The 22,511-nt window shown below is 37.4% G+C and overlaps 1 protein-coding gene across 1 annotated transcript in view; it reads right to left on the bottom strand.

Annotated features, from left to right (window-relative positions):
* Window positions 1–21,991, bottom strand: part of LOC120629848 — a 31,600-nt gene extending 9,609 nt beyond the window's left edge. Inside the window, exons 1-7 of the mRNA XM_039898909.1 lie at window positions 21,942–21,991; window positions 14,748–15,373; window positions 14,201–14,332; window positions 9,897–10,075; window positions 8,543–8,682; window positions 8,083–8,219; window positions 3,890–4,075 (exon numbers count right to left, since the gene is read on the bottom strand). Coding sequence (XP_039754843.1) covers window positions 3,890–4,075; window positions 8,083–8,219; window positions 8,543–8,682; window positions 9,897–10,075; window positions 14,201–14,332; window positions 14,748–15,373; window positions 21,942–21,990 — 1,449 coding nt within the window. The 5' untranslated portion in view covers window position 21,991. The remainder of the gene's footprint in view (window positions 1–3,889; window positions 4,076–8,082; window positions 8,220–8,542; window positions 8,683–9,896; window positions 10,076–14,200; window positions 14,333–14,747; window positions 15,374–21,941) is intronic.
* Between the last annotated feature and the right edge of the window lie 520 nt (window positions 21,992–22,511).

Here is a 22,511-nt window from a genome sequence, read left to right as displayed (position 1 = left end):
CGGGCCATCAAAATCCCCCTCTATCGGGAGGCGATAACGAACTCCTCGCGCCGACTTGTTATGTTTGGCTTCCTGGAAAATTCAATCATTTTGCGGAAAACGGAAATCGTAAATTTGAGAAGCGGAGCGTTAGTTTGGAGACAATAATTTCAAGTACCTAGAAGCATAGGGGAACTTTGGTATTGGAAATTCTAGATTTTTTAAAGCATATAATTTTTGGAAAAAAGTATTTATAAACTGCGTCCGTGTGGTTTTGCTTGGCAATAAATTAAGTAACGGATCCTGCCACTCTTTGATACCTCTACTGCCTCTTATAATAAATTTAATACATTTGAATAACGCCACACATGCCGCTATAGTGGTGTTACTTTGGGCACATAAAGCTTAACACCTACGCCTAAGGTTGATGCATGCCCAATTCCATGGGTCAACTGCTCCGGCCGTCAGTTATTACTATAAAAATTATAAAGAAGCATAATCATAGAAATTATGTGAATTATTAAATTAAGCTTAATAACATGCTATCCTTTTTCAGGGTAAAAAGGCCAGCAATACTTTTAGAACTGCCGATTTCATTTTGCCGAAGATCTGTGTAAAAAAGAATCAATCGGACCAATGTCCATCTTCGAATTAAGTATTCGAAGATGGACATTGGTCCGATTCTTTCTAAGTTGCTGCGAAAAGACGAAACGGAAGAAATACGTTCTCATCAGCATTTATAAAACAAGTAGAGAAAGAGATGCATAAAGAAACTGTTATTTAATAGTGAACAGTTGAACCTTTTTGGTAATTAAATGAAATGATTCCTTATTATAAGTAGGTAGCCTTAAACATTTGCGGTGCTAAATTTCTGCATGGTTTATGCGACGATAAATTCTTAGCGCTACTACATTTTGGTTTTGAAAGTTGGAGAAATTTACGGCTTATTGAAGAATATTATAGCCATAAATTTTGTGAATTCCCGTATTCATAGTATAAAGTGTGAAGCTATCCTATCCTATACGGTTATCCAAATGCTGCAAGTTTAGAGTCATATTTGCTGATAGACAATTTGAATTTTAATTTAGAACGCAGAACAAATGGAGTCACATTCAAAATTTCGTTTAGGTATTTTAGTCTGTACGTGGTTGCGTCGTGATTGCGATTGCCGTCACTTTAGAACAACAAGCTGTCCAATTGCAAATTTTTGGCATTAATGAGGAATATGTTTCATGAAGATCTTTCTGGTGTACGAATTTGCTTTAAACGGCCAGGGGCAATTCTACCTTTATTTATAGCAGAATTAGTTTCAATTATTAATATTTATTTGATATACTTGCTAGTCTTGTAGTTCAGTGAGAATAAGTTGCGCAGGCTTAATACTGATTTTATGATATTAGGTGCTCTCACAAGCCATTTTTTCCAACCGAACTAGAAGATTTCAGATCTGATGTTAGGATGTCTTTGCTTCCGTTAAAGTTAAATTTTTTTTTAAAGAACGCATGAACTTGTAATTCTAAAGAGAAAGCGTCAATTGATAGAAAAAACTGCGAGATGACCATAAATTCACATTTTTTGTGCTGATAAAATCACGAGTCAGGGTTCGTTCGCCGGATTTTGCCTGAATATGTCCAATCGAGAAAGGGCGTGCCAGAACAAAGAATTTGCCCATTCACGGCGATGCGACTCACCCAGACGTCGATTAGCTCTAAAATACTTTCGGAACTTCAGGGTTTTTTTTTGAAGCTGAGTTGAGGAATGATTCTTGTAATATAAATCTATTTTTAAAATGGACTGAATATTTGATTACCCTTAAATTACTAATGAAGACATATTGAAAGTTTTACTAGCCTAATCGCCCGGAATTCACTAGGAGGATTTAGTGTGATAAACACCGTTGCAACTTTTAGCTTACCGATCGGTAATCTTAGGATCTCTCGGAAAAATACTAATTGTGTTAAACTCTATTTATTTCACTCAAATACACACAATATTTATTGTGTTTGTGTCGGAGTTATTGAAAATATTTATATTATTGATATAAAAATTATGAAACCATTGCCATTCGCGTATACATATACATACCCTTCTGATTAAAACACAATGTGTGTGTGTGTGTGTTTGCGTGTGGACCCCAGACGAGCTGCTTCACTAATAGCTTTACTATTAAATGAATCCCAGTTTACTTTATATGGCGTGCTTAAAAGGGGGTAAGTAGTAGTTGGGGACCTAGCCCCTTTTAAAGTAGTTTTGTCGAAGCCAGGTAATACAAGCGACCAATTAGAGTCAGTCTAGCCTTACACCGTGGAACGGTACCAGCTCTATTCCACCTAAATTGCATATTAATAACTAACTAAAGTCCAAACACTGAACGCTCCATAATAGCACGTCAGATCGCCTGCCCGTAAACTCCCAAGTAACTTTGTCAGCAGTCGAACTCATGAGTTTATGCATGGCTGAAAACTCGCGTGCATTCAATTAGTTGAACAAAGGCGACCGTAGGTAACCTTACATTAAGGTGATCATTGGAATTGGTATTCCGTAAATACTAAACTCTTAACGGGTGAAAGGTTAGCCGTGCCCTTGACGTGGCTAACGTTTTCAAATACTCGAACGTTTAGCTTTGTCAGGAGTTGAGTTCGGTTCAGTGCATGCACGACTGCAAACTTCGGTTCAGTGACAGTTGATAATAGTAAGTTTACTAAAGTTTCTGCAATTCCTAACATTAGAAAGAAGTAAGTATAGCTAATACTGAACAAATTTGAGGAAAATTTTCAAACACATTTCAAGAACATGTAAATAGAACGTAGCATGGTTCTTTGTTATTATTGAATTGTTAACTTTATATCTGCCTCGTAGGTTTTCAATATTTTTAGTTACGGAACACGAGATCCTATTTTTTATATTAAATTTTCTTGGTACTTCGTCTGGATTTAGAAAATTGCCAGTGTCCAACAACATTTCCGCGGAGAGAAGGTTAGGTCGTCGGTCGCGTTTATTATCACTAACAAATTGGGACAAGAACGCTAAAGCCCACCAACCTGCATTGGTGCAGCGTGGGAGTATGTGCTTTAAAACCTTCTGCCCTACGAAATAGGAGGCCAGCATTAGAACGTTAAAAAATAAATAATAATTATGATACTAACTGTAGATTACTGCAAACTAGCTTACGCCGTTACAATTGCTGTCATTGCAAAATTAATATGTTTTTTTAAAAAAATTGTTTTACGAGTCTAAAACTGAAGACTCGATCTGTTGTTTTCTTATGTTATATTAAATTTATAAAGTGGGTAAATAATTAAACTTTTGATAACTATAAATTCATATTTGCCACATATATTATTAAATTAATTAGGAATTTTACAAATACGCTAATAATCATTATCTAGATAATAGTTAGTAGATAGTTAGTTTATAGAAGATAGTTTTCAAGAAACAATAAAAATTATATTTGGCCAAAGTTCATGTCAAGAACCCACCAACTCAGGTGGGTTTTTGACATAAATACGACTGCATTATCTTCATTATTCTTCACTTCAGTCCTGTATGGACTCGAACGATGCAAAGATACCTCCGAGTGTCGTAGTCGTTATCACTTATTTTTGGAAAGCTTCCATCCATTAGTTGATTTTTGTGATGTCAAAATAAATTAGGCTTAATAGTGTATGTATGTACTTAATAGTTCTAAATCACGTTTTTGTATGGGAGCACCCTTAAATATTTATTTTAGCAAAAATGCATCATCTGTGAAAATGTGAACTGTCTTACTATGACGGTTTGTAACATTGATTTAATATGTTACTAAGTTTGTAAAATTCAGCCTGGTGATAGGGTAATAGGTTATAGAGTCTTCTAAAAAGATCACGTTGGATTGAAAACCTCCTCTTTGAAAGGTACAAAATGTACCCACCTGCAGAAGCCAGAGTGATCTCTCTCGGCAAGCTCTGGCAGAGCCAGCCAGCAGCCTGGCAGCCGGTGCCAGGTGAAGCACACAACCGCAGCGGCACGCGGAGCCCACTTCCGCCACCACCATAGACGAATCGCCAGCCCACGGCCGAGCGTTGCACTCGCACGCAGCTAGTTCAACCGCTTGCCCCTAGAATAAACTCATTGTTAACGTAACATCTTTCATTATCCACCCATTACCGTCCCATCACAGGGCACGGGTCTCTCCTCAGAATGAAAACTAGCCAAGTGCGGATTAGTAGATTTCACATGCCTTTGAGAACATTACGGTGAACTCTCAGGTATGCAGGCTTCTTCGCGATGTTTTTGTTCACCGTTAAGGAATTTTAAGTTATATTTAATAAATAGCTTAAATAGCACATAGCATCAAAAAGATAATAGGTGCGTGCTGGGGATAAACTCGGTGAGCCCGTTAGAATTTAGGCAGGTCGAGTTGTTATGAAGGAATTCTAAGTTCTAGGTTAGAACGAAACATTTATTGGCAACAACAACTCAATAGCTAACTATTTTTAAACCCAAGATTTTAAAATCCATCATCAAAAAGACCAATCATTGCACGTGAGATTCAGTTGTTGATAGAACATTTAACCTTAACTTGTGACTAAGTTATCTACCTATGAGCTACGGAAAAACAGATATAGTTTCAGTCTCACCATAGTAGGTATGATAAGCTCCTTCGGTCATATTATTAACTTAAAGAGATTTTTTTATCTCCAGACACGTTGTTCAATAAAAGATTTCTGGGAAGATTTGTTCAGAGAATGTTCTATGCTATAGGAGCTTGTTATCGTAATTATATAATAGTAAATATTATAATATAATAGTAAATATTATAATATAATAGTTTATAACTTCGTAATGCAAACGCTGTAAAAATTGAAATATATTTTGTTTCTTTGAATAATTTATTTAATTTTATCTCAATAAAATGTTAGAAAAATACATTTCAGTTGATTATAGATATAATATATTTTTATTAAGAATGAATTACTTCATCACAAAACTAGAGTGATTTAAATCTACTTTCATCCTTTAGTAGAATCTTTGACTTCAGCATCGTCAACTGCATTTTCACCTTCTATCGATTCATCCTCCGGTTTTGTTACTTCTCTTTGGTCTTCTTCTACTTCAACATCTTTATTTTCCCCTTCAACATCCTCACCAGGCTCTTCTATTATTACAGATTTAGAAACTTTAATTTCACTGGTCGTCTTCGCCTGTGGTCCCAACATCATTTGTGAATATTGAAGATCCTTTAAGATTGACTTTTGAATCTCCAATTTACTAGCCTCCAACTTTTGTGCGATACTCATTTTACTCTCAGGCACTTCTTCTTTTTCGCTCTCACTCGAACTGACGCTTGATTTTGCCGAAGTTATAAAGGATGCTATGCTCTCCTTAGCTGGCAATGGAGGTTCAGTAGATGGTGGAACTAGCCTAATACTTGGAATAGTTCGTATACTGCCAAGTGAAGACGAAGATATTGAAAGTTCTGATACATGTTTTTCTGCTTTAACAGACTCTTTAGATGTCATGGATACAGTAGAAGATACAGATTTTTTCTTTGTTGGCTTTGGAATAAATCCGAGGTCACCTTCTTCATATACTCTGCCAAGAGATGCCAAAGTATCTATTGACTCAGCTCGTTGTATTTCCCGATATTGCGTAATTATATCAAGCAAACGAGATAACAGGGCTTGTCTATCCATTATTTCTTTAGTAGGATCTTTCGAAGCCCATTCATCAAGCTTCAATGCTGCTTGTACTGCAACTCCAGCTTCTCGTAATATTTTCTTTAACTTTGCACACTCCTTGATTACTTTCGTCGCTTCCACTGTAGCTTTATTTTGATCGCACATTCGAGCATGTAAATTTTGTTCTAGTATGCGTACCTGCAAAGAAAGAGTTTCATTTTCTTTGACTAGTTTTTCAAGTTTTACTTGAAGTGTTTCGAAATCATAATTTTTCTTTTCATATAAACCTTTTTCTTGCCTTATGCTTTGGAATGCGGCTGTTAGCTGGTCGATAACTTTGAGTTGTACAACATTCTTATTAATGGCTTTGTCTCTTTCTTCTTCGGCCAACTCCATTGCAATTTTTGCAGCTTTTTCACTTTCTTTAAATTTTTCATTTTGCTCAGCTAATTTTGCTTGTGTTGCTAAAATACTGTCCAGTTCATTATTGATTGCAATATTTTCTCGTATGACTCGATGTGTAGAAGCGGCTATTCTAAGTTCCGTGGCATCTTGAAAATCCTGAGCTAACTGCAGTAATTGGCCCTCCATTTCCTTTTTAAGTTTATCTTTGCCAATGACAAATTTCTTTTCAGCATCATAGATAACTCTCTTGTACTTCATTTCTTGGTCTTTGAAGTCCTGTTCTTGTTTTTCAAATTTTCTCATTAAGTCATCACGTATAGCCCTAAATTCCTCCAAAGTATTAAGTTTACCTGCCAATAGTTTGTTTTCTGACGTCAACTGATCCTTCATTACGGTGAAATTTCTTTCAAGTTCCGTAACAGTTTCTTTAAACTGCGCTGTTTCTATTTCTCGCGTTTCTTCCAGACCTTTAACTTTTTCTTTTAACTCGGCATTTTCTTCGTTTTTTAAATTCAAAGTCTTCTTTAAGAAGGCAATTATATCTGCTCTATCCTCATCTAGCTTATCATAAGCTTTTTGTAATTCTTCATTCCTTACTTCATATTCATCAACAGCGGTCCGAAGTCTTGCAATCTTCCTATTACATTCAGCTATTTGCAGTTCTAAGAAAGTCCGTTCTACTTCTGAAACTGCAGCGGTTTTGTCTTCAACTTTCGGCTTGCTTTTATCCTTTTTCGGGGCCATGCTTTAATATGCAAACATGAATAAAATTACTAAAGAGTATTCGTGTCAGTCACTGCGAGTATTTACAATGAATTATTGATTAGACCGTTGCTAAGAGACGGGTATCTTGGCAACCATAGATAACAAGTTATGGCTCGACAACACTAACGACTAACAACGCAATTATAAATTCATGACGTGAGAATTTTATTCGATAAAAACGGATCTAAATGATTGAACTTTAATTATAACCAGCCTATAATTTATTAATTGAACATTATTTCAACTTTTGTGACACTGACTGTCAATTACTAAGGGGACTAGGGAATGTCTTACTATAATAACTTACGACTAGGAGTTTAGACTTTAGACCCACCACTTTTATCAATACGGGTTGGTGGGTTAGGTAACGAAAGTACTGCAACTCATACTTACGATGGCTTAACATGCTCTCAAATGGAATGGAAGAGGCCAAATTAGAACTTTTGAATTTAAAGATCCAGTTAGTAACTTGGGTCAGTTCTGACCTTTCTCTTGTTACTCACCTCATGAAATCAAGGCATGCAAACAAGACCTAGCCTAGAGGTCATTGCTCCTTGTAACTAAACCAACTGGTTCCGAAAAAAGATCTCTCCTTAAGGTTTCATAATTTGTTAAATAATACTGGCACATGGTCATCCAGAGGCTAAGACCCCAACCTTGTTGTCCCATAATAACTTAAGACTTTCAGAGCGCAAGAAGCAACGAGTTCACAAGGCCAGATTTCCTCAAATAGCATAAAAATAGGACCTAGATAACCAATAGATCCCTTTATCAACATAATGTCTCCATCTGCTCATCATTCAACACTTCATAGCATATTCAACTTCATCTCCCTACTCCAGGCATTCATAGCTCCGTTAAACGGCATGGTATGTATTACTCCTTCCTCTTAGTACAGGAAGAAGTCCTTATGGTACCAATATCTCTTATTGAAATAATGGTAGTTGCGAGCCCCAACTCACGCATTGCAACGGCGGACTCCTACCTCCTGCGACTACTGTGAGAGTAGTCACAGGGCGAGGCGGACTTAATGCATATATGAAAATTAAACTGTTAAAATGTATTTATTTTATAATGCAATGTTTTAGTCTCTAAACTTAACTATTGAGCCAGTTTTGATCGGATTTGGTTACGAAATAAAATTATGAGGTCAGATTTTCTCTCGATATTACGTTCTTAAAAAATATTGTTTATTAAGTGAGTAGGGTAGATTTGTTACACCTTGCATATCTGTCCTTTAAGTCAGTGCAAGGACTTCTACCGTGCTACTCACCTCACAGAACTTAGCACCATAAGCCGGCGGCGGGGAGTCGCAGAAACGGTGCCGGCTGCGCGTTCTCGTAGAGCAGTGCGCAGGCGCAGGACACGCCGACCACGCCGACCACTCACCCCAGCCGCCAGCGCCGCCTTCTGGGGACGAGGCACATAAAGAGCTACGAGGTACCTAGCGCAGCAGCATCCAAAGAAATGGTCAATGGCGCGAAATAGTCACAAGGACCACGGCAAATAGCAGTAAGCTGGCATAGAGTAGAAAAATCCACCAGAGTAGGCTCCTGGAGCTGTGGTGGGCGTCGAGGATGTTCGATCTTCGGCAGGAGCAAATTGGAAATTTATGATTTTGGAGTGTTCTCTGGTGTGGCAGCCCATCGCATATAACATCACATCCACTTACCACCACGTGGGTCACCTGGTTGCGCTTCAATTATTACTATATAAAAAAAGAAAATATTTACCTGACAGGGGCAAAGTGGGCAAGCAATCCATCCTAACGTCTGCCACCGCGCCAGTGACAGCTTGGGACACATACACGAAGCAATATTCCGGATAGCGTTCACTGAACAATCGGCAGTCGAAGGAGGCCGTGTGCTGACCCCTGCGAAAGAACATGTTAGTTCAATTTATATAGAAATTAAGCTGATTACAAAAAAAATCGTCACTTTCACTACATAGTATAAAACAAGTCACTCCCGCTGTCTGTCTGTCCAAGTATTTATAGTGCTTAAATCTTTTAAGCAAGGCAACGGATTTTGATGTGTTTTTAACAGATAGAATGATACAAAAGGAAATTTTTATATATACCACGTGTTACAGACGCACAAATACGGTTCAAGGGTGCTTAAGTATATTTCATAAGCAATCACCATGTATAATTAAAAGAAGCATTTTTTTTTCCATACAAATTAACTAAAAAGCAGCGGCAATAAACGTTGTTTTTAAAGAATTCTGTAGTAAATTTAGTATCAGCATTGTACCCGTGCAAAGCCAGGCTGGATCGCTAGTTAGGGAGGAAACTCACATGAAATGATACACTAAGTATTAAAAATTCACGTAATCCATTGAAGACCTAAAGTAATCGATCTAGCTTCAATGATTAGCCGGCTGAAGTGTAATGGGGTCATTTCCGCCACAAAATCGATGGCTACTTGTGTCTGCGTATTCAGAAAAGGAAAATGTTGATATGGAATGTATATAGTATGTATATATGATATATAGACAGCTATAGGAATTTATAAATACTGAATTTTCTCTGGTTTGGACTGGTGGGAGGCTTTGGCCGTGGCTTGTTATCAGCCTACCGACAAAGACGTGCCGCTAAGCGATTTAGCGTTCCGGTGCGATATCGCGTAGAAACCGACTATAACTATCATACTGCCTAACAGGTTAGCCCGTTACCATCTTAGACTACATCATCACTCACTACCAGGTGGGATTGCAGTCAAGGGCTAACTTGTTGTGGAATTATAAAAAAATAAGGTTTAGAGTCATTTTATCGCCTACGGTCGAAAGTTTGTAAAACTAAATCGGAAGTACTGGATTTGCAACTATAAAACGATTCACATTGGGTCCAATTTACTTTGACGATACGAAAAACGACTCCTCGGTTGTTAAAATTATATTATACTAGCTGTTGCCCTCGACTTCGTCCGCTTTTGTTTTTGTTTTTCGAATATTACTTCTAATACCTTCAGGAATATGTGTACAAAGTTTTGTGATGATCGGTTTAGTAGTCTTTGCATGAAAGCGTAACAAACAAACTTACATTCACATTTATAATACTAGTAGGGATTAGAATCATCAGTGTATTACCTCCGTACCCTCCGCTCCGCGACGTACCGCAGCCGCTCCGAATCCCTGCCGAACACGCGCACCCTGTCCGCACCCTCGAGTACGCACTCGGGGTACTGGAAGAGCACCCGCACGCCGTCGCCGCAGGGGAACACTGACCCTCCGTGCACGTTCAGCACGAACTGCTCAGACCAGTCCGCCTTCAACAAAACATGTACGTGTAAATCACAAGTTTTGAAATCTAGAGGATAAGGAGAGAAAGGAGCTAGCTGACGCAATCATAAATTACGAATTGATTAACGTGCTTACTAATACATATCAAATGTCTTTGTTCGTTTGTTGAAAGGATGGACAGTTACTAGCATAGGCTACTTTTTATTCCAGTAAAACCAACGATTTCTACGGGATCTTTAAAAAGCCGTACAAATCCGAAAGTGTGTGTGTTTGTCCTTGTTTAACCTAACTAACTAAGCAAAAAATCAACTTAATTTTTGATATATAGTTAGTTGAAAGGCCAGAGAGTAACACAGGCTACTTTTTATCCTAGAAAAACAAACAGTTCCTGCGCTATTTGTAAAAAAACCATAAACATGCGAAAAGTTGTATATTTTTTGTTTGTTTGTTGGTTTGTTTGTCCTTGCTTAACGCTCAAAAATACTTATGGCAAAGAATTAAATAAAATGACAGAAAGTAAGACGTTTTAACTTACACAATGCAAAGAGCTTATATATATATTTTCGAATCTGATCACAATTGAACCGTACATCGTAGAAACTAAATATTTTCTTCTGTTAACAGTGTTGCAAGCATTAAAGTAACTATCTCCGACACGCTGCCTTTTATCTCGTACATAAATATGGAGTGACTACTCTGATGGAGCCTTAACGATGCTTCAAATTATTATAACCACAGATGGCTGAATCTCAAAAGAAAATCCTATAATAAAGGTCTGAAATATAAAGACTATGATACATAATGGTAATTAAAAGTATAATAATAATTAATTATATGATGAGAACTCGCTAAAGCTGCAGTTTCCACTAAAGGCGTAAAGTTTTTCCTTTTAAATTATTGTTGAAGTTTTTGTTGAAAATTTATAATCTATGAGATTATTCTATCGAGTAATTAAGCTTATAAGAGTTCTGTATTTCAGACAAGAACCCTAAGGCTCCTAATATTAATAAACGTGGCAGAACGTTGGAATTGATATGCAGTGGTCGAGACACTTCCACTCAGAGCACAATGTCAGAGCGCAAAAACCACTGCATAACTTCTCCGTTAATCAATAAGACTTCATGTCGGTCTGTTATTAAAAAAATCATACCTACAATTAGGATAATGAGCAGATGTTTTTATACTAAATGTAGGTATAAAAAGGTCTGTAAAATATCATCATCATAATTTCAACCAATTGACGTCCACTGCTGGACATAGGACTTTTGTAGGGAGTTCCACAATCCACGATCTTGGGCCGGTTGCCTCCAGCGGCTCCCAGCTACTCGCCTGATGACATCTGTCCACCTCGTTGGGGCCGATCTACGCTGCGTTAACTGGTGTGGGGTCGCCATTCCAGCACCTTAAGATCCCAACGTCCATCGGTTCTCCGAGCTATGTGCCCTGCCCATTGCCATTTCAGCTTCGCGAACTGAGCTATGTCGGTAACTCTAGTTCTTCTTCGGATCTCCTCATTTCTGATTTGATTACGTAGAGATACTCCTAGCATTTTTTTCTCCATCGCCCGCTTAGTTAATCTATAAAATATAACTACCATAAAATAAAAAGATAAATATAATAAAGCAAAGATAAATCCACTAGCATACTAAAAATCCTAATCGTAAATCATAGACCTATTTTCTTTGTATATAAAACAGCAAACGATTCACAACCAATCCAGAGTTCCGATAAAACGTTACACATCAAATAAAGAATGGAATATTTTACGACGAGCAGACGGTCAAAGGGTTTTCACTGTACCCCAATTCAGGGTTGGCAACATAGGTACTCTATCCGAATGTCGTAACAAAAAAGTAACTATCCATACTAATAATATAAACGCAAAATGTGTTTGTTTCTTTGTCACCCACGTCTCCAACAGTGATTGCACTCTCCTTGGCGAAATTTCGCATTAACTTATACCGATTCCCTTTTTAATGCTAAAAAAACCACAAACTACGTAGGAAATCACGCGCAACGGCTATTTTAATCTTATATCTTTGAACGAGCTATGAATATATATATATAATTGGAATCTCGGAATCGGCTCCAACGATTTTCATGAAATTTAGTATACAGGGGGTGTCGGGGGCGATAAATCGACCTAGCTAGGATTCATTTATATTGGAATCTCGGAATCATTTATATTGGACATACGAATATTTTTTTAAGTCGACTCATTCGCGGACGAAGTTGTGCGGGTCCCCTAGTGATAATGATGAAAGACAAACTGATCTCCGGAACGCACACCTACTTTTCACAGTTTTGGGCTTTCTAAGCAATTAAATATCACTAGATTTAACGGTGAAGGATAAAATCGTGGTTTTCAAAAGGCGTGTGAAATATACCAAATTGGCACTGGGCCAGCCTGGTGAACTAGGGCCTAAACCCTTCTTCCACTGAATGGACCTTCATCCACTAACGGGATGATTATGATATTGAAACTGGAAAGATGGTGATAACAGAGTCATCACCTTACATCTTTAGTTTTTATATTAAAGTGTGACAACCCTCAGCCCCACCATAAACACAGAAGGCCATGAATTTAAATAAACGTACATCACCCGAGTTTTTGTAGTGGTCCCAACGTGGCCCACGCAATTCACAGTAAATAAAACCCACCCATATTCATGTATGCAGATTATATGGGTTTTTATATCATTCCGTTTGCAACAATGGGGAATGTTTGGACACGATAATATTTTATAGTGACAGTACTGCTTGATATAATAACCGGGTACTTGCGGGTTTGTACAACGTACTCTTAATTTTGGCAGCCGACTGGCGCATTGGGCAGCGACCCTGCTTTCTGAGTCCTAGGCCGTGGGTTCGATTCCCACGACTGGAAAATGTTTGTGCGATGAACATGATTGTTTTCCAGTATGAGTGTATGAGTGTTTATCTGTATATTACAAGTATTTATGTGTATTATGTTCATAAAAAAATTCAACAGCTATCTTAGTATCCATAACACAAGCTACGCTTACTTTGGGGCTAGATGGCGATGCGTGTATTGTCGTATTATATTTATTTATATTTAACTTAATCACACTTTAGACTTAATCACACTTGCGATTTCCTAGCAAGTTGAAATCAAATAGTCGACACAACAAGCAGGATGGCCCACCTGAAAAGGGGTAATGGAAAAGTAGGGCTTGCAAGAAACTCCTCCTGCAACATGCCGCCCATCATCTTGAGCCGTACGTTATAAGCCTCAAGTGCCTCTTATAACACCGGCACCCAAGCTCTTCAGACCGGAACCCAGCAAGCGGCCGGAAAAAGCATGCCGGTAGTAGGTACTTCCCTGGACGAGCTTTGTCACAAAAATATCTGAACACTAAACTAAAACCATTCTAGACAGATTTAGAACGCATAAACTGAATACGCTCGATTTAATATTTCGCCCAACCCTTAGTATGTTTGAATACGGATTAAGATATTTCGGGTCTTCAGCTCTAACCAATTGACGGATCGGGCAGAAATTTTGCACCCAGATAATTAGTTATTAAATCGTAGGCATCCGCTAAGAAACGATTTTAAAAACTCCAACCGTAAGAGGGTTAAATGGGGGATGAAAATCCTTCATGTATCAAATTATGTTTCAAGTTTGAATCCATGAAGCTTTAGATTTCCGGTTTTCACAAAAATTAAAAATTCCAACTCCCAAAGGCATCAAATTGATATGAAAGTTTCTGTTTTTTTAAGTAATTTACGTTCATATTTTTCGTTTAGCAGCCAAGACATTTTTTTAAACCTTTTTAGTTAAATTAACCAAATCAAAATATGAACTTAACGTAAGCGAAGCTGCGGGCAAGAGCTAGTTCAAAATATGATTGAACGCTCTGCGCACGCCACGACTATTCAGGTAAGGTTTTTAAAATGTACATTTAAAAAAAATATCGTCAGGATATGTTAAAGAAATACTAAATTGTGTTTGGCCTTCCTTTACGTCCAAAGTAAGCTACCGATGAACTTGTTTTTTGGCATAGAGTTACTTGATAGGACGGAGAGTAATGTAGGCTACTTTTTATCCCAAACATACAAACGGTTCTCACGGCATTTGTTAAAAACCGTAACAAACGCGGACGTAAAACGTTGGTAACGGATAGTACCTTTATAAAAGCCACAGCCAAGTCTTGTGGCCCAGCGGATGCGGCCGGTCGCAGCGTCAGCGCATAGTCCCCGGCCTGGCCAAACAGCTCGCACCGCAGCGTCATGGTGCGTCGTCCGGGAAACCCATGCACCTAGGAGGAACAACCACCTTTCAATAAAACAGCGAGGTCGAGGTTTTCTTCCAAATCCAAACATATTTTTAAGCAAAGGATGCATCCTTTAAATAGCGTACATAATAACTATGCATGACGCAAAAAATATGTAGCTTATATCTCTAGAATTATGGCCATTGTTGACTAGCTGAAATTAATGACTCTACGTCCTGGACAGTAGCATGGAGAATTACGGCATAGCTAGGAAGGTAATGAATCCTCTGGGAATTGCATATCTACAGCCCCGGAATTACATAACACTGTCTTTTCAGTCAAAGTCTTAGAGTGGGTACTTAAAACTACTTAGATATAAGGATAGGCAGTGGTTAAAAGATTGTTAAAGGTCTAAATGCTTAGATAGATAAATCGATTATAGAACCAGGGCCAATATTACCTGTTCCGAATACAAAACATGTGCATGCGAGCTGCTGTTCTTCCCATCGCACAGCACCGCACCACCACTGGAGTGGCCGCAGTATAGCAGTTCCAACCAAAAGTCCTCCCCTGACTCCACGGGCGTGCAGACCACTTTCGGGAACTCCAGAATCGCCGTCACCTGCCTCTCCGGATACGTCTGTATTTGTTCCGGAGTCACATCCAAATTAGCGGTCGGCCACTGAACGTCGAACTTCCATGACTTAACCATACTGTCACCAGTTTCTATAATACCACCACCACTCAAATCCCTTTTCACCTTAACACTGTTTATCGTGATGTTATCGTAATCGCGGAATGTGTTCGCTATAATGTCGATGTAGTAGATGCCCCCCCTGGAAAAGTAGCCGCAGGGGAGGGTCATGCGGCTCTCGGAGTCGAGGGCGAGAGGCATTGTGGCTAGAAGGGTTCTGCCTTCGTCGTCGTCTCGCGCGAGGCGAACGCGCAAGCCAGTCCCGGTTGAGCCTCGTATGTAGACGTGGACGTCTCCGCCTAGCGCGACGAGGGTTGTGGGTATCTCCAGCCATACTTGGTTGAGGTCAGGGCGCTCGTCGTTAGTATGCGGGTTCACGAAACTGGCGCCGCCTGTTGGAAAGAAGAGAAACTTGAATTTTCACCATAAAATGCGTGTCAGAAAATTGAATCTTAAAGATCATATCTTTAAGATTCAATTTTGTCACAAGTGTCCTATTGAATAAGAAAAAATAACCATCCAACTATGATTATGAACCACTTCCTAACTGATAACTAAACCAAAGCATACATAACCCCTTTTTTTTATTCTCTTCTGGGCTTATTAGTTTAAATCGGCTAAACCGATTTTGACAACACTTTCTGAAGTTTACTAAGAGTAAGACTGACCGTTCCAAACAAATATTTTCGTATTTTATTGGCCTCATGTTGTTTAAGGAATTCTAATAAAGAAAGTGCCCTTCTAGACCTTAAACAACGGATAAGCAAATCTTATTTTAGAAGAGATAAATATCTTTACGTTTTTAAAATAAAACCGCCATAATTATTGTAGCAGCAAGCACGGTTTACCGTCCAACGTAATAAGATCTCCAACATCTTAGGCGCTCTTTGAAATCACTTAAGAACTTGAGAACGTCGCTGAAAAGTGACGTCTCAGGTTATTACGGCCGTTCCGGATTAGTGTCTTTTACGTAAATTAAGATGTTTTGGCATTTATACCGGCATAAGGACAAGCGCACAATAAGGTTTTTCATTTTACATGTGTAATGTAGTATAAAGATATCTCCACAAGTGGAATTAAAAATTTTAATATAACTGTTACAGCCTAGACAGCTATCATCATAGGTAAGATTGCAGTCAAGAACTTACTTGTAATGGTATAAAATAGTCTAGTACACATAATATCATATCTGTATTAATAAAATATCCTTAGAGTTTTTTATTGTTTAAACACATTCGTCCGGAACTACTCGTAGCTGGGATCGGTCGGATTTATAAAATACTAATTTCTGCCCGCGACTTCGTCTGCGCGGACTTACTATTGTAATTTATGCAATATTAAAACTGCATAAATTACAAAAGTATATAACTTCTAAAAGTTAATGGTGCCGGGAATGAACTTGGTCTCGAAGAAAGGAAAGTCGAAGCCTTAGGTTAGGCTATCACCGCTTTCGTCAAATCATCTAAAAAACGCAATGCGCACACTGCTTAGTCGCGGCTTTAAGTGAAGATGGATGAGGTGTTTCGTTTGCGAAATAAATTTGCGCGTTCCGAAAAAATTCTTTGAATACGATTTAGGAGCTTTCCTAAAGGTGTTTCGGAACATAAATAATTTAATTTTAATTTGCTAAGCTCGTTTCAACGGTTTTAATACAATTATAACTTTCACAATAACGTCCGCTTGCTTTAAAATTATCATTTCTATGATGGAACTGGGTTTTTTTTTAAATATTACTTGAAAAAAGCTTATCCTGAAACGGCTGAACAAACATTCATTCAACATAAGAGCAGTAACCTTCGAATTAAAACAGTATTCAAACCGGTTCTTTGTTTGGGCTCTTATAATGATTTACCCATACTTACGCATACATTTACATGGGTTAAACAAAAGAAATCGTAACAAAAAATGTATTCTGGGAACGGAACAAAATCGTAGCACCAAATAAAATGAGACTAGGCGTGGTCGCAGACACATAAATCTAGGGACAACTTGTTTTAGCACTAAAGTTATTGACTCATCAATGAAGCCTCTTTAGGGTTACTTCTTCAAGCTACTAAAAGGATAATAAATATATTACTATAATATATACATCGCCATCTAGCTCCGAAGTAAGCGTAGCTTGTGTTATGGGTAGTACCCATAACACAAGCTACGCTTACTTCAGATGACTGATGAATATTTTCATGAATTATTAACTGAATACTTATAATATACAGATAAACACCCATACACTGAAAAAACAGTAATGTTCATCACACAAACATTTTCCAGCCTTGGAGTCAGAAAGCAGGTTTTGCTGCCAATTGCCCGTCAACTAACTTAAATTAAGTAAATTAAGTTTAACGTCTTGAAATTTGTATATTGAAGATATTTAAAGGAAAAACTAAAAGGACACAGTTTAATCGATCCTGAAGCCAACACTACTTTTTTAGCACTTTTGTCTGTCTGTCTGAATTTTTGCCGAGCATCAGCCTGAAAGTAATGAATGAATTAATACTACAGGTAGGACATAGAATACTTTTTATTACAAAATTCAGCACCCAGGATGTTTTTTAAGGATTTTACACCATTACTACGTCGAATGTAAAACGATTTTAATAATTCTTTTTGCACTGGAAAAGTTATGTTTTAGGTAGAATTTAAGGTAGTTGACGGCTGATTGGCGCAGTTTTCAGCGTTCCTGCTTTCTGAGCCCAAGGTCGTGGGTTCGATTCCCACTACTCGAAAATGTTTATGTGATGAGCGTGAGTATTTTCCAGTGTCTGGGTGTTTATATGCATATTCTAAGTATATATATATATTACTCATAAAAATATTCATCAGTCATCTTAGTTCCCATAACACAAGCTAAAGCTTACTTTGGGGCTAGATGGCGGTGTGTGTATTGTAAAAAAAAAACAACTAGAATTTGGTTTAACCGGTGTAGATCTGATGAATATTATTGGAGACAGAGAACCAGAACTAGTCAACAGACAGCAGCCAACCCATGGCATAGGTAATGACAATCTAAATTGGTATGACAAAATGTAGATAGCTTACCACAAGCGAAACCGCGTGCAAAAGCTAGTTTTAACATAAAAGTCCATAAAAAGCGAGAAATCCATAAATATCTTTAACACTTTTTAGCAGCGAGGTCCTGAAGCCATTAATCTCAGGGGCCTGTTTTACACTCCATTAACGATAACTGATTCGCCAAGTTCTACGCCCCTTCGTGAAACTACGAAGCTTTCCCAACTTTATATTAATATTCATTACACTGCTCTTATAATATTATAAACGTGAAAGTGTTGATGTCTTTTACTCAATCACGCAAACACGGCTGAACGGATTTGGATGAAATTTGGCATGCATATAGCCTTTGACATGGAAAAGTATTTACGAGCTAAGCCGCGGGTAGACAGCTTTGAAATTTGGTATGCATGTCACCTGTACTATGGAAATGGACATGTACTTTCTATACCGGCATCTCGCATAGTTAACGTGGTAAGATTTAAAATTGTTAACGATCGAAACTTCAGACCCGATTCTGAAGTCTACGCAGACGAAGTCGTGAGCAGAAGCTAGTGTTAATTGAAATAGAATTAATATATACTATGCCAGCAACTTCGTCTGTAAAGAATTACAGCGGTGCCAATTATTAGAATTACCCGTTTCCAGAGAGTAACCAGGCAAAAACAAAAGCAAATAAAAGTCAAAATACCTTTATGGATATAACTTGAAAAAGGAATTTCACATAAAATTTTACCTTTACTTCTATTTAATTGGAATTCAAAAAATAAATCTTTCAGTGCACCTCTACGAAGCTCAAATAATAATCTTCGCAAAATAACTACGTTTAGCCGATTTGCCTGTAGGCCAACACTAAGGCTTTTAAAGTTATAGTAAATACTAGTCTAGTCTGCTGCCCGCGACTCCGCCTGCGTTTAATTTTGTTTTATAACATCACATGTGACATTCGATTTAGGTCTTAGTTCTACTGATAGGTATTTTTAAATTGTGTATTCTTGTAACAATTTTTCTCGATCGAGGAAATTTATATTTTATATACGCGCTATTTTACTATATTTTTTTTTGGTTTTGTTTCTATTTTTGGATTAACTTTTATTACCTTATTGAATAGGATGAATTAAGTAGGATTTTCCTGCTTAATGAATATTCTTGATGATGAAACCATTTCTTTAAATAAGAATTAATACTACGATACTAATGTAAACCACTTTTATCTCTTTCAGGGATCTGATAAAATTGAAGATAACAAAAGCTGTTTAACTACGAGTATGAAGATTAGGTACAAGTACAATCCCTTGCGGTCTGTTTGTAGGTTCTAATGAATAATTTAATCATGTAATACATAATTTTTATGTATTATCAAAAGTTTTCTTAGCGCACGCAGAGTAATGAATTCCATCGGCTAAATTTTGTTACTTTCAGTTAACATTACTGCAAATTTCTTAAGGATCTCCAGTTATTTTGAAAATAAATTTTAGCCTATGTTAGTTCGTGATAATTTAACTTTGTTTTTGCGAAGAAATGGTTAAAACCGGTCCAGAACTTTCGAAGCTTAATGGGTACAAACAAACAAAAATATTTCCCCTTTATAATATTAGAATAGAAGTATAATTATAAAAGCGAAAGTTTAGATGGATGGAATTGTTTCTTAATCACGCTAAAAGATAGTTTATCTGATGAAGATGTCTGGAACAGCACATACTCGCAGGTTACATTTTTTTTATATTTTCGAAAAAAACTTATTATTAATTTTATTATTAATTTTTTTTTTTGTTATTAATTGTATACTATAACTTTGCTTGGTATTAATTTAACGTTAAAAATGAAATAAATAAATATCTTTTTCTTATTATAAGATCCTAAAGTGATGTAAATACTTATCCGACTCCTAACAAAAGAGATGACGATGAATGCACGAAAAAAGTCTTTTTTTTTTGTTTACGTCTCGTAATCAATCATTGTAATAAATGAAATATATATATATATATTTTTATTTATTATATATATATTTTTGTTCCTAGGGTATGACTGCCATACCACTGACTAACTCACCACAATCTTAGACTGCATCATGGCTTACCCTGGCGGTCCAGCAAAGCTTGTGTCCGGGAACAGGGAACATAGCTTGTGTCCCCTGCCTATGCTGGGCAGGTGCCAAAGCCCGGTAACAGGGAATAGGAGAAGTTTTCTACCCAGTTTATACACATATATTTTGATTTTATTTCCACTTGATTTGATATTATCGCCAATGCTCTAAGAGTTGATAGACCTGTGGGAGAAGACAAAATGTTGTCTTCGCATGGGAAAAAAATGTCTCCTATAAAATAAAAAAAATATCTTCATTTTCAAAAGGATTACAAAAATCAATTTCTAGTGGTCTCCACACTAGGTAGCCTGTATCGTGGAGGCCTTGAATAACTTCTCATTTAGTTTAGCATAGCAGGTGAATTTCCTGCAGGTGAAATTGCAGTGTAGGGCTTATTTATAATGGAATAAAAAAAAAATTAATTAGAAATAATTAATTCCATTAAAAATAATTAATTCTGCGATTTCCCACCTTTTCATGATTCGCGTTTCAAGGTAACAAGGCGCCAAACTTTATTAATATTTATTGCCTTTATACCTCAAATGGATTAGATTATTTTCGTAAAAGTTTAATTTAGTTTGACCGAACGTCCATTATGCTGGAATGCTTAGGTAGGTAATTCGTGGAATAATGAAGATTGATTGCTGATAAATAAGATCATAAATCATAAAAAAAAGAGTGTGCTTAATACCGCAAAGCAGAGTAAAAACAGTAACTGTGTTTTTTTATAATCTTTAATATTTATAATGTTTTTTTTTCAATTCAATTCAATTCAAATTCAAAATTATTTATTTCAAGTAGGACAATTTTGAATTTAAATATAAATAATAAAAACATTATAAATATTAAAGGCCTAATATAAGAAGGCCTTTTTAAACGTCAAGTCTGTCTGTTTGTAGTGGCTCTACCACCGGTTCGGAAGGCAGATTCTACCGAGGAGAAGCCGGCAAGAAACTTAGCAGTTGTTTTTTCCAATATCAACAATTTACATTTTAACATTCCTTTTTCTATCTTGTGGGAGATGAAAGCGGAGCCGGATGCTTCCAAGCAACCTTGTCATCAATTGTATATAGAAATTCATTCAAAATACAATAGTACCACGATAAACCGCTAACAACGAACACTAACCTTATAATGTAAACCAAATAATTGTTAAAATAATTAAAAAACAACAGTTTACTTTAATAGCTCATGGGAAGCGTATTATGACGACGACCCAAAATGTGCTGAACGCGCTTAAAGAAGTTTCGCTTCAAAAATGTATTGGAGCAAGTTTCTAACTTAACTTTTACCGACTTGTTAGTTTAGTGGTTAGCATTATGTTTTACTGCGGATCACAAGTTCCCAGTTTCGATTCCACGGCTGGATTAAGAATTATAAGTTTTATAAAAGCAGGCCATGCAAAAAACACGTCTTACAAAGTGTCGTCCATGAACCACGCATTTGTTATCGGTTTTTTTTTAATAGTCTCAGTAGGTATATAATGAAATGATTTCTGTAAATAAAACTGCAAAATCCCATTACCTGCCCACTAAATAGCACGGGTCTCCTCCCACAAAAAGAAGGGCTTTGACGGAAAAGCTGCACTGGACCCGTGGAATGGACTACGGAGTCCATCACACGGGTCCAGTGCGGATTGGTGGACTCCACGCTTCTTTGAGAACATTTTCGAGAACTGTCGGGCGCGCCCGACAGTTCCGGTAACAAGATGCTTTCCTTCTAGTTGAAGCAAGTGATGTTTTAAAACTTAGAGGTGCGTGCTTGAATTAGAATTCGGTACCCGAAAGTGAAGCCGACGTCCTAACCACTAGGCTATAGCCTGTAGCTTATAAATTGTGCGATGTAAATTGCCGTTTTACACTGACCTGCGACGATGAGCAGCCGCAGAAGAGCGGCGATGTGCACGCGGCGCATGCTCGTCACCGCGCCATCAAGTTTTACCGCTCATCATACCAGCCGATCTGAAACCAAATAATGTTGAAGTCAATTTTCATCTTTCACTCACTTTTGACGGCCAATCGGCCGTCAAACGGCCGATTGGCGCAGTGGGCAGCGACCCTGCTTTCTGAGTCCAAGGCCGTGGGTTCGATTCCCATAGCTGGAAAATGTTTGTGTGATGAACATGATTGTTTTTTAGTGCCTGGGTATTTATCTGTATATTATAAGTATTTATATGTATTATATTCATAAAGATATTCAACAGCTATCTTAGTACCCATAACACAAGCTACGCTTACTTTGGGACTAGACGGTGATGTGTGTATTGTCCTAGTATATTTATTTATTTATTTATTATCTTCCACCAATCACGCTACTGCAGTCGCTATGACTGATGAAGAAAAAGAAGGCAAATATTAAATCAGGCATCAGTGGTATAACCACTGATGCCTGATTAGTTATAGCTTAGTTAGCACTGAGCCGCGATTGTCAGAGCG

The sequence above is a fragment of the Pararge aegeria genome, chromosome 15, assembly GCF_905163445.1.
Source record: "Pararge aegeria chromosome 15, ilParAegt1.1, whole genome shotgun sequence".
Lineage (NCBI taxonomy): Eukaryota > Metazoa > Arthropoda > Insecta > Lepidoptera > Nymphalidae > Pararge > Pararge aegeria.
The sequence above is the reverse complement of the archived record's forward strand: the minus strand, read 5'-3'. Positions and strand labels throughout refer to the sequence as shown.